General features: G+C 41.0%; 1 protein-coding gene across 1 annotated transcript in view; it reads left to right on the top strand.

The window, feature by feature from the left end:
- calcrl2 (calcitonin receptor-like 2) overlaps positions 1-12,600 on the top strand; it is a 39,362-nt gene extending 26,762 nt beyond the window's left edge. The window contains exons 4-13 of the mRNA XM_030056582.1: positions 319-426; positions 1,131-1,243; positions 1,615-1,706; positions 2,193-2,319; positions 3,453-3,606; positions 5,797-5,857; positions 6,513-6,579; positions 7,583-7,801; positions 9,174-9,215; positions 9,952-12,600. Of these exons, the coding sequence (XP_029912442.1) occupies positions 319-426; positions 1,131-1,243; positions 1,615-1,706; positions 2,193-2,319; positions 3,453-3,606; positions 5,797-5,857; positions 6,513-6,579; positions 7,583-7,801; positions 9,174-9,215; positions 9,952-10,248 (1,280 nt within the window). The 3' untranslated portion in view covers positions 10,249-12,600. The remainder of the gene's footprint in view (positions 1-318; positions 427-1,130; positions 1,244-1,614; positions 1,707-2,192; positions 2,320-3,452; positions 3,607-5,796; positions 5,858-6,512; positions 6,580-7,582; positions 7,802-9,173; positions 9,216-9,951) is intronic.
- Positions 12,601-13,464: the final 864 nt, after the last annotated feature.

Here is a 13,464-nt window from a genome sequence, read left to right as displayed (position 1 = left end):
GTAGAAGATTTGTATGCAGACTCTGCTCTATTTCAGCTATTTATTTTGAAACCAGCACCCTTTTGGGATTACAAGTAGATTACCTTTATATCTGAGGGCCACCCCGGTAATGAGCAGCATCACATCAAAGTATCATTAGATAAAATTAAGCTGTGTGGACTGTTTAGTCCAGAAAGGACCAAAGCTTAATTACATCTTAAATGTGTTCTGCCTTGAGATACACTGTAATTTTCTTTCTCTGACTGCTATCACCACCTCGACAGCCCCAGGTACCCAACATCCACAAGCCTAATGTCTGTTCACTGCTGCCCCCTGCAGGTACTTTCTGTAACCGCACATGGGACGGCTGGTTGTGTTGGGGAGACTCTGCTCCAGGGACAGTCATGCAGATGTGTCCTGCGTATTTTATAGACTTTGATCCTAATGGTGAGGCCCTAAACACACACACACACACACACACACACATATAGACACGCACACACAAATTTAATCAGTCCATGGAATGGCTACCATGTAGTTCTGTTTTTGAATGCACCATTGTGATGAATAAATGAATATTTCTGCATATTTCTAGCATTTGTATTATGCTACTGAAGCCCTTTTCACACTATACTTAGACCTGGGCTAACTGTCTTTTCACACTTGCAACCTATAATTTGGGGTATGTCCACTCTGCCCTGGGCCAACTAAATGCCAATCCAGTTGTTCCTGATTTTCTGAGGATATCCTCAAAAAGTCAGGGATGATGTCTACAGTGTGAATCAAGGTTAGAATCAAGGTTACAACGACACCAACAGAATGCATTTGAACAGCAACAGAATGTTTGATGTCCAATCAAAAGTGTGCTGCAAGTGTTCTGAGGACTTTAACCCTGTGAGCGTGAATCCTCAACCCAGGGTTAGCTGTAAACCCTGGGTTAATAGGTGGTACTGTGAACTGCCCAGGGCTTAGTTAGCCCAGGGTGAAGGAACCCAAGTGTGAAAAGGGCTCAAGAATGGGTGGGATTTACCACATCAAGACAATCATGACATTGTTCTATGCAGCAGGCTCCACCCATCTAACGCCTACAGTAGATAGTCTAAATCAAAGCATGCAATGCATTTGTAAATTGTACCTTCATCTCCTCACAGAGAAAGTTACCAAAGTGTGTAATCCTGATGGCCAGTGGTTCCACCACCCAGAGAGCAACCGAGTCTGGACCAACTACACCCAGTGTGAGGCTTACACCAAAGACAAGCTCAAGGTAAAACAATTAACATTAAAGCTAATATGTATGGGTTGTGTTGTAAGGATGCATTCACACCAAGCATGCTCCACGTGCCTAATAAAAGCCTAATAAAACGATGTCTTGACCAGTTCTCTGTTTTCAGTTCTCTGTAGACAGTAGTCCACAGTAACTGAAGATTAAGCAACACTTAACGATAAAGTAATAACCAACAGAGAGAAAGGGTCATTTCTAGGAATTATCTATGATAACAGGAGAAGCGACATCACAGGCAGATCAGTGAAATGTAGAACAGAAATCTGTCAATGGAGATGACTCACTTCCTCAAAGTGACAATGAACTCCTCTCTCTCTCTCTCTCTCTCTCTCTCTCCCTCTCTCTCTCTGCAGTTCACCCTCAGTCAGTACTACCTGGCCATGGTGGGTCATGGTCTGTCAATCGTCTCCCTCATCATCTCTCTGGTCATCTTCTCCTACTTCAAGTGCGTCCAGAGTTTTCCTATATGTTCCTCAAATACTTGATTTTAAAAATTGTACAGATACAGTATGTGTATCACAACTTAGGAATAGAATACGCTGTCCTGCATGATAAGCTGTCCTGCATGTTGCCTGATATATGGAATGAGATGGGCTTTTGGTTTTATGATCACATTTAAGTCAGTCAGTGTAGTCTTCCCCTGATATGATGGATATTATACAGTTGGTTTGATTGTGTAGTTATTGTAGGATTTATAATGGGATGTTGATGGGAACATTTTAACCTTTGAATGTGTGTCTTATTTAGAAATAATTAGTGTCCCAATGATAGTCTACGTCTACGTCAGAGACTTTTCTGCCCAATCAAGAATGACATTTTGAGGGAAACACTGAATATTTGTATCCACATTGGTTGAGCCCTAATTAATACACCATCACTTCTGTGTGTGTGTGTGTGTGTGTGTGTGTGTGTGTGTGTGTGTGTGTGTCAGGAGTCTTAGCTGCCAGAGAATCTCCCTCCACAAGAACATGTTTCTCTCCTTCATCTTCAACTCCATCATCACTGTTGTTTGGCTCTTGGCTGTGACCCACAACGAGGCCACGATGGCCAACAACCCTGTGAGACCCTGAGTTATGTTTTTACCTGAACGTACAATTAACTAGCCAGGCCTTACCATGTTAATTTAATAGACAGATAGATAGATATACTTTATTGATCCCAAACTGGGAAATTCTTAATTTAATTTAACCTGAGAGAGTGAGCTTTTTTCTGTTTTGTCTCGCTGTTTGTTTGTCCTTTGCTGATCTAAACCTGTTTCATTGAAGTTTATGTTTTGCAGGTACTGTATAGTTGAATTTCACTTGACTTATCCATTCCCCCATGCAAAATATTTCAGTAATCCTTTAATCCTTTAAAATGATGCTCCGTACGCATAATAAGGCATAATCAGAGGAAGTGAATAATTAGAGCATGGTGTAATGAAGTGGTTCTCCACTGGTCTTGCCTCAGGATCAGGTCATTAAGTCACTGTCCAAACATGGGCCAACTAAAGCCATTCAGTTTTTATCTTTATGTAATTTAAAAAAAAATGAGAATCTGTGCTGGGATCCAGTAGTTTCCGACTCTAAGAGTAGTCTATGCTTCTTACAAATTGAATAATCTGATAGTAATACTTCAAAACACACTTAACCCTCCTGTTATGACCAAATTTACTAACATCTTTTATGTTTGGGGTCAGTTTGACCCCAAACATAAAATCACAAAATTATTATAACTAAAATTGTTACCAAAGTTCATGTGTCAGGTACTTTGTTTCTTTGTTGACGACCTAAATAGCCCTTTAAATAAAACATAACTCCCCTCCACCCCCACTTATACATCCAGTATTCCTATTATGCGACTATGGAAAAATATGCAAATTACCATTAAATCTCACTGATTGGCCTAAAATTGGAAAGAAATATTAATTTTTAGTGTTTTAATGGCTTTATATTATTTCTAAGTACAGATTTTTGTTATTTATAACCGATGCGTACAAAGTGTGTACAGGACATTGAAAACATATCATCCTGTGAATTTCATGTTTACCGGGTAGTACCCATTAAATTAGGAAAAGTCATTAAATATGAGGCAAAAAAAATGATGTTCTTCATTTATTTAGAGACATTAAACACTGAATGGGGTCAAATTAACCCCAGACATAATAGGAGGGTTAAGCTAACAGTCTTCCCCTCTCCATTCTCTCCCTCAGGTCAGCTGTAAGGTGCTCTCTGTGCTCAACCAGTACACGTTTGCTTCCAGCTACTTCTGGATGCTGTGCGAGGGAATTTACCTGCACACACTTATCATAGTGGCCGTGTTTGTCGGGGAACAGCAGCTCTTCTGGTACTACGTCCTGGGATGGGGTGAGTCAGGAGTAAAATAGAGGAATTTAACTACTGCCTTCACTACTAACTCATTCTAACCTCAAACAACATACAGGCCAACATGCAGGAGATATACAAGAGTTTAATATGAGCATGGATAGCAGACCATGCACATAATAATAGTATATAGTAATAAGAAGAATGTTATTCTGCTAATGCTTTCAGGTTTGCACACCTACTCTTATTTATTTATGGAATTATTTGTGTTTTCATGCAATTTTATATGAATCTGCATGGGTGTATGTTTTTAATGTTGTCTGTGAGGCCCTAACCTATTTTCACAATTTTGTATCCTCATGTGATAGACAGTAAAGTTTTTTTTAACCTTGAATTTTGAGATTACAAGCCGATTAGAAGAACAGATGACCTTTTCTTACCATAAATTCATCTGAAACATATCAGTGAATTGCATTCACTATAATACTGTCATAAAATATACAGCTGCTCCATAAAAGCTCCTATATTCTTTTGCCTTTTTACAGTGTACTTACAGTGCACTTGTGATAGCTTGTAATACCTTACGAGCGTCACTTTAGGTAAATTGTCACTATACTATACTGTCCTCTGCAAACACTGTTTCTACACATGGCCTTGTTCTGTACCTAAAACCTATTTTTAATGCTACATAGAGTTGGATTTGGTGTAGGATTTTTGATATTTCATGTTTGTTGTGAATGCTTTTGATTCATTGAGAACGGCAGCTTTCAAACGTGACTCGACATGAAGATTTAACCTTGAAGCCTGGATGTGAGTGGGCTTTTCATCACACTCTGGCAGCCAGGCTTTCAGTAAGTCTGCGTGTCGAGCCGCATCCACCGAGCCCTCATGTATTAGTAATGGGCTCCTCTGTCTCTCTACGGCTCACGTCTTTTTATATCCGTACAGTAGGGCCTTCCTGCAGTAAGCATGGCAAATGTCCTGCGTGTCCTTTCACTATTATTCCAGCATTTTCTTAACTTTGCTGCTGGCAGCTGAAACCTTAACTTATAAAATCAAGGGTTGCTTACTTGAACTGAATGTTTATAGAGCCTTTTGCTGACTTCATTAGTTGGGGCTCTGAAACCTGTTAAACTCCACTGAATAAATACCAAAATAAGTGGGCTTGAGTGACAAAACTAGTGTTATTCTCTTGATTTGTGGAAAAAAAAATTGGAAATACATATTTAACAGCCCAGTAATGTACTGTGCTGTGTGCTGTGACACGACATATGAGTGCATCATTCATTTATTAACCTTTCCGAAACCCTTGTTAGGCATTCATAAAATGCATGATGAAGTTGGGTACCATAATTTAGCTTGTTATTCATTCCTGTCACACTGTGAGGGTGTCGGCCTGCATATGAACTATCAACCCTCCACATCTTTGCTTAAACAAGAGAAAGACATGCTGTATGGTATATAATCTTGTAAAAAGCTCGCCAGTGTATCTAAATACATAGGATTCAATCAGTTAATTCCTCATATGTTATATATTATACACAAACTATTTTATACACAAAATTAGAATCAGCACAAATAATTTACCTATCAGCACATAAGTCCTGATAGGTAAATTATTTAGGAATATGTAGAGGGTTCATAATAGTCTCATTTCGAGATTTAGAAGGCATGAAAGCCTGTTCCTTCTGCTGTCATGTCCCTGCCTCATTTCCCCTCACTTTTCCATCAAATTGTTATGAAAATCAGGTAATATTGGATCATTTGACCCAACAAGGAAGCAGAACAGACAGCCGTCCTTTTCCAACCCTCTCAGTGACCCTGTGCTTATTAAAGAACTGAAATGGAAGCCACTGGTTTGCATCATTTCATATGGAGTAGATTAACATCTCTGCCACTTGGTATGTAGTCCTAAATGCCTATGGATAATATGAATGGGCTTATATAAAAATGTCTAAGATAAAGGCTGTCTTGAGCCATGTATTTTGTTCCAGATGTTAAATTACATCCAGTACCATCAGCTTTGTGAGCTGTTACACATTTAGACTTTACTTTCATGCAGGCATCCTGCATGATGGCATCACATGTACTTGCTGGGAGATTTTTTTTTTTACCCATTTGAGCCTCTGTAAGACTCACACTGTATGCACCTCTGATGAATGTACTCTGGCTAAACCTATTTCACCCCCACTCTGTCTTTCTCTCTCTCTCTCTGTCTCTCCCTGTCTCTAGGCTTTCCCATAATTCCTGCCATCACATATGCTGTAGGACGTGGGCTCTTCTTTAATGACAAGTAAGAAGCAGCGACCAGACTAATTGCTCTCTATATATAGATATAGCCTTTGTAAACATTTTACATGTTTACATCATTAATACAGCATTCAATCATTGTGATATGTGAAGTAGTGTGTGATTTCATTACAATCTAACTTGTGTCAAATATCATGATAACACACTGAAATGAAAACTTATGGCTCTGTTAATGTTAATTAGTAAATACATATGTCAAATGTGTGCAAAAAAATGTATGAGTAACTTATTTGACACCCAGCAGAAGGCAAGATCAAAGGCAACGTTGTTTTTAATCAGACAAGACTGTAGGAGGCGGGACTAGATGCTTGTGCGACTGACAGTGGAAGCGAGCACTACGACCCTGTCAGCCAGCGTGTAACCTTCTTTCTCCCTCTTTGTCCTTGATTTGCTCACTCCCAGGCTGTCTGATTTGAATACCATCAGGCTTAATGGAAATTAAAGATATTGATTTGCCTGATCAAGGGGAATTAGTGCAAACCCTTAGAGTGCTGAGTTGAATGCACCAACTATGAATTATTCAGGCTTCCTCTAATCCCTCAGGCTTTAATGTCACTGTTTCGGAGAAAGTTTAGAGCTTAGCTGTTCTTTTTGTTTGTGTGTGTGTGTGTGTGTGTGTGTGTGTGTGTATGTTTCAGGTGTTGGATCAGCTCGAGCACAAGTCTGCTTTACATCGTCCATGGACCTATTCATGTAGCCTTGCTTGTGAGTTATTAAGTGAAAATAATGTGTCACTCTGTTGCTCTGTGTAAGGTGTCCCCTACCACCAAAAAACAGTAATCATGTAATAGGCAATAGTCACTTTTTTAAATAAGCCAAACCATCACGTAAGATTACTAGGAAATTATTTTCTAGCGATACGTTTTTTCAGTCTAAAACTTTGGGTCCAGTATAAAAAAATGTTTATTTTCTGAACAGTTGCTACAGTTTATACATCAAAACAGCATTGAGATGATAACCGTACAAGATGATGGTGTCAGCCTACCTTTATGTACAATAAAGCATACAAGTGAAAGTCATCCTTCAACAGTCATGCAGGCACCTCTTCAGGGATGAAATGCGTGTCCTCCAAGACTCACAAAAATCAGACTTGAGGTGTTGCAGTTTTGGCCCAAGTTGGAAATTTTAAAGTGATAGTTCAGATTCTTACCCCTGTAGTGGTATTTGTGACTCCATATGATTGTAATAGATTGTAATAGAACAAAGTGGATCGAGCCCAGCAAACAACACGATTTCAAGTGGTGACCCAAAGCTGAAAAAATGTTTTGAAGGATGCACAGCAACATACATTTATTTGGGACTCTTTCCCAGCATTCTTGCTTAGTAACTGCGCTAACTGGTGGATCTACTTTGTTTCAGTATCACTACGCAACATCAACGCTATATGTTTGTTTACACACCTACTTGGTGAAGCCATTCCATAGTGATATAGAAACAAAGTAGTGGGTAAGAACCTAAGTATCACTTAAAGGTTCAACTATAGCACCACTTTAGGCCAATTACCTCTGACCAAATTACAGTAATTGACCCAACAATTCAGAATACTATTGTTTTTAGATGCCAGAATACAGTGCCAGCATGAATCATGAGATACTTTTAGACATTTAATTATCACACCCCCAATAGGTCAATCACTATGATTGACCTTTTGGCCATTGACCATTCTGTGGCTTTCGACCTTTATCAATTTCTACACCCTCTGGTCCAGGTGAATCTCTTCTTCCTGCTGAACATTGTGCGGGTGCTGATCACCAAGCTGAAGGTGACCCATAGTGCTGAGTCCACTGCCTACATGAAGGCAGTGAGAGCCACCCTCATCCTTATTCCCCTGCTGGGTGCCCAATTCATCCTGGTGCCTCTCAGGCCTGAGGGACGCGTGGCCCAAGCCATCTACGAGTTTGTCATGAACCTCTTCACCCACTTCCAGGTACTGCTATAAGAAATCCGGCGATCGAGTGTTCGAAATACACAAGACGACATTTTCCCACTTACCCCTGGTGCAGTCCAGGGTAACATCAGGGTAACATCCAGGGTAACATCAACTATCCAGATAGTTGATGTATAATTTGGCAAAGATCCCAGTTGGTCATGATCTTCCCTGTGTCCCTTCACTCCAGTACAATCGGACAGGCATTCTTTTGTGAAGCTCAACCCATCAAACCCAACATAATCCACGAGTTTCACTGGGAAATGGTATACGTCCACCCCTTACTCTTAGACCTATTCCTAGCAGCACACAACCAGTAATTTCAGTGAAGATGTCCAAACTTACAACGAGCAACAGCAAGTCAGGCAAATGGTCCCCCTTTGGGTTAAAGAACTGATCGTCATGTCTCTATCTGAGCAAATTGTCTCTATCAAAAGCACTGTTATTGTCTGGAAACTGTTTTGAACTTGTGTGTTGTTTATGGTGGAGAGGTTTGGGATGGACGAAGAGAGACTGACCTTGGAAGGACAAGAAAAGGCGCTCACTCATTTTTCTTCAGGAAAAAAAGATGGGAAAAGTGCGCAAAATAAGGAAACTCCTCTCTCTGCAAGATAACTAATTACTGTTTTGGTGATGCCTGAAATTGTCAGATCCTATAAGGACGCTTCCCAAGATGCTGTCATCAGGATATCGCTCATTTGTTTCCAGTGTAGGTTAGGTGTCACTCTTTGGGGATGGACAGATGGTTTCCCAGTGTTCTTTGGCAGATTTGCCAGTGCTGCTCGGCCTTTTGGTTGTCAATTATTAGTCCAAGTTTATAGTGTATTTACAATTATGCTGGTTAGTGCAAGTGACCAAAGCAACTTGTCATCACCACGAAATCCAATTCATTCATTCATTAAGTACTGATGCAAACGGCACTCCAAGGCACTCCTAAAGCAAAAACCTTTACAGCCTCTCCTTCATGGCTAGTCCAAAACCACACAGGGTTTATAGCTGCAGGTGTTTTCAATGTGCTCTTTTGAACTAGCCATGAAATAAAGGCTGTTCAGAGTCTTGCTTTAGAGTGCATTGGAACAGCTTCCTTTTTCACTGGGCAACGGCCCCAAACCAGAGAGCGCTCTCAGCAAATGTTTACACACATCAAAACCCAACAGAAGGAGGAGAAGTATTGTCACTTGAGAAGAAGGACAAGGTTTTATATGCATAGCCACTGGAAATTATAGCAGATTTAAGATGCCTCCTACTTCCCCACACGAGCCACCATTCCTCCCTGAGATAAAACTGACTAATGATACAGATTAATTTCATTTATGATCTCACTGACATCTGTTGTCTGACAATATTAATTATAGAGCTTTTTTCTTTGCAGGGACTTCTGGTGGCAATTATCTTCTGTTTCTGCAATGCCGAGGTATGAAAGTTATCTTATTTCAAAGATGCCTTGCATTAGTAAAACCTGTCATTTGTTTATACATCTGCTTCAGATATACAGTAATTCTCAGTAACTTTATTTCTTCACCCATGTTCACAGATATCATGTGATTTCTTCTGCCATTTGAGTGTTGGGCACAGCCATGCACTGATTATGTTTCCATTTTTCACGTCATCAAAAAGAGTCTGGGTACCATTGGCTTCAAACAATTAAAAAAAGGAGAGGAAGCAACTGGTGATTTCAAAAATACAAAGCAGGCAATGGGATTACCCATCTGTCTGTAATTAGCTAAGAAGTCCATTTAGACAAATGAACTACATATGAGAGCGTCAGAGCTAAACAAACAGCAGCACCTGTGATGGGGAAAGTGAGCAAGCATATTGCTAAGTATATTGCTGTCTTTTTAGCATGCTGGTACATGATTCTTATAAGAAAAGCCCACAAGCAGCTTATTATTGTTGTCATCACCGAAGCCAGGGGTTTTCAAACTTTTTCATGTTCTGGACCCCCAAGCTGACTTTCAGTAAACCATGGACCCCCATTTGAGGTGATTTTGCTTTATAGGACCCCCTATGGAGGGTGGACAGGTGGTTTCAACAGTCAAAGGAAAATGAACTTGCGATATCAAGTGGCTGTGCCCAGTTAAATGCCAACCTGATGTGTCAGCAAATCCATACGTTTTGCTAACTCTAGTCTATGTAATGTCAATGTGCAGGCCCAAACAGCGCTGCGGAGGAAGTGGGCTCAGTGGAAGGTGGCATGGGGTAAAACTGGCTGGGGAGAAAAGCCCATCACCAACAACTCCCACTGCAACTACCACACCAACTCCTCCATTACTGAAACCAGCCGCGCCACCGTCAGCCTGGAGTTGCCCGCTGCTCCCGAGTACCACGACAACAACCACTTCGTGCTCAAGAAGGACCAGCAAGCCAACGGGCAGCAGAGCAACAAGAAGAAATTCAGTAACGGAGAGGCAGACGTGCCCAAGTTCATGGAGACCAGCAACATCTGAGCGGAGAGAGCACACAGCTGTGCAGCTGTGAGGAAATATGCAGGAGTGAAAATGGAGGGGTTGTGGTTACATTTTCACAGGACAGCTAGTAAAAAGAGCGCCCCCGGGCTCTCCCCCCGACCTATATCAAGAGCATTTGCCATAAAGGGTTGATTCAGTGGGAAAGGTCACCCAAGTTGAGTCTATCACACAAATCTATCTGCGAAGCACAAGCAAACATGGGATGTGCACAGACATGCACACACAGATTAATTAGCAGGGACACACACACACAGGAAAATGGAAACCTATCCAGTCGTGTGTGTTAATTTCATTGAAAAAGAACAAAATATCTTTAGCCTCATTCTGTTATACTGGTGTTATGTTTTTGTGCTCACTGTACATGTTCTACTGCCACAAGTGAGTTTACTTACTGTACAGTATGTTTTTCATTTAATGAGTGTTTTCATAGTCACAGTGTATTTCCTATCATTAACTGTAATACTGAGGAAGGTGCATAACCAAACCGGTCAGCCAGACATCACGAATGCAGAGCTGTGTATTTCAGTGTAGCTTCTGAAAGACACTGCTTTACCTGCTCACCACTGAATGTCACACACACATACACACACAAAAAGATTCATTTATCATCCTTTTCCTGAAGAAAGCCTGCATCCCCATTCGGTCAACTTTTCAGGGACTGATGATGAAAACCTTTTGATTTTCCCTCTGACAGCTGTGCTCTCAGCTCTCAAAAGGCTTTTTGGTTCCAGGTCATGAAACACTTTTGACAAGGGACGATCCAAGTGGTGACTCGGGCCATACAAAGGTTTCTGCACAACGCTGCTGGAATGTAACAATTGGTGACAGAATGTAAAAAAAAAAACAAGACTGTTTAGAAGTTTGTTTGGGGAAAAAAAGCAACTATCTGACATATTACTAGCCCTGGTGAGAACAGGAGAGAGCATGGCACAAGTTAACAGCTTAACAGGTTAACTTTTCATGCCATGAACCCCTAGATAGACACCCATTAAAGCCACGGCCCCCCCATTTGGTAAAATATCTTATACATTCACTCACTGGGCTAATTTCAGGTGAATTGTGCAGTGAAATTAAAGTATTCCTCATTATTATTTATTTATTACTACCTGGGTAAGTGGCTGGCAGACCTGAGTGCAAACAGAATCAAAATCTAATGTGAGTTAACATTTAACATAGAGATAATCCAAACATCAACTCCACATGTATGTAAAAGTTGTGACATTTTGAGCCTCTGCTGATTCACTTTCTACTTCCCGGAAAAAAATGATGTGGCTCAACTCTCATTCCTACATGCTTATTAAACTGGGAATCGAGCTTTGGGAAGTACAGAGGCGATTAGCTGTGGAGTGCAATTTCACTCAGAGGGAGTCTCCACTGCAGTAACATCACTGATAGAAGGGGGATTTGGCAAAACAACATTGCATGCATGAGAACATACAGAGTGTGTAAGTGTGTGCCCGTGCTCATCCCCTCCTTATCTTTCAAAAATGAGTTGTTTTCTCAGCTGATTGCATGAATGTAATTACCTGAAAAACATAAAAGTGGGTCCATTCACTGTGGACACGTCTCCTTTTCTAATTTCACTTCAATTTCTCCTGCGACACCAAAGTTCATTCTAATTTTGAGAAGGCACCTTCATCCGATAAGTAACGTTTAATTGGCTGAAAATGGAGGATGGGAATAACGCTCAATTTGAAAAGTGTGACTTTGATTATAAAATGTGAATATGTGGAGAAAGAACAAGAAGGCTTTGTAGATGTAGCGTATGCAATATCAGGAAGACATGCTCTCTTGGTGAAATCATAATGATTTCCCCTGTTAAATCTACGTGGCTTGCAACATTAATTGAGCTCAGTATTATGACGGTTTTCCTTATGTTTTATAATGTGCCGTTATTTTTGTCACCGTTGCTGTTGAAATTGCCCATTTTGCTATTTATAAGGCTTTGTATTATTGTTGTAGTATGCTTTTTCTAATATAATTTAGTGTAATTTAATGGAGAAATGTAGAACACTGAGTATGAGAAGGCTCCACCAGAAGGCTAGTGGCTCTCCATCGATTTACAATGGAGATCCAAATCTTTCCTTTGCCGTGAAGTCTCCAGCGCAGCGTTCCCGTGTCCAAGTCGATGTTTGTCTGTCCAGCTCACTTTAGGGCCTTGAGCCACCACTTGTCATACAGAGGAAATATCTCGCCAGTGGTTTATGAGAAACATTCCAGTAAAATGTCAAAAGAAATGTTGAGTTGAAGCATATTAGCTTACTTTATATATCTATTTTTAATGATGACTGATTGCCAGTTATGAGTGGAAATAAAGATAACTGAATTCAACTGCTTTGTGCTTTGGAGTGTTTCAGTGGGTACATAAATATTTCTGGATCACACATCAGCTTTCAAAGTAAGGTCTGCGGACCCTCAGGGGTCCTTGATGGGCTTCCAGGGGGTCTGCAGCAATATTAGGACTAGTTTATATTTCTATTTCACTGTCAGTGTTCAAACAGGGCCTCCAAACAATTTCAGTGCCTGGGAAAGTTGAGGTGAACAAAAAAATTTAAACTGATCCACTGATCTGACCTGATATCATTTTAATAATTGCTGAAACAGTTTTCTTTTGATTAAAAAAAAAAAAAAAAAAAAAAAAAAAAAAACTGCTACAAATGAGGCTCCACGGCTTAAAGGCAACCTGGAGGCCTGCGCCTTCCTGCCCCGGTGAGGAGCGGGACAGTGACACACATGATATGCTACAACACAGCACCAGTTTGCATGTGCTACATGGAGCAAATCAGGCCAGATGATGGAGAGAGAAGGGGACCTGCTGACTGGGATGACTGGTTTCCAAGTCAACCGGGCTCTGTGACGCTGCCGCCTTGGCAACCATTATGACCGCTCAGTGGAACGCGTGTCCAGAGAGACAAACCTCAAAGACATTGGTACCACTTCGACTTTGCCTGCAGCATGTGTGCACACACTTTGACGGCAAAATGAGGATTTCACATTGCTTTGCTCCGCCATGGCTGAGAAAACGGGCCCGGGCCTGGAGGCTGAGGGTCGCTGCCCGCCTGAGGAACATCAGACAGCGTCTGGTGTCCTCACGGCTCGCAAAAATGATCAGGACCTGCAGAAACAACACAGCTGCCCGGCTGACAAAGATGAGGCGGCGTCTTGTCGCTGGACTGCGTCGTTTGTCCTGCAGAA

Source organism: Myripristis murdjan, chromosome 7, assembly GCF_902150065.1.
Source record: "Myripristis murdjan chromosome 7, fMyrMur1.1, whole genome shotgun sequence".
Classification (NCBI taxonomy): domain Eukaryota; kingdom Metazoa; phylum Chordata; class Actinopteri; order Holocentriformes; family Holocentridae; genus Myripristis; species Myripristis murdjan.
This window is presented reverse-complemented; position numbering and strand designations above follow the sequence as displayed.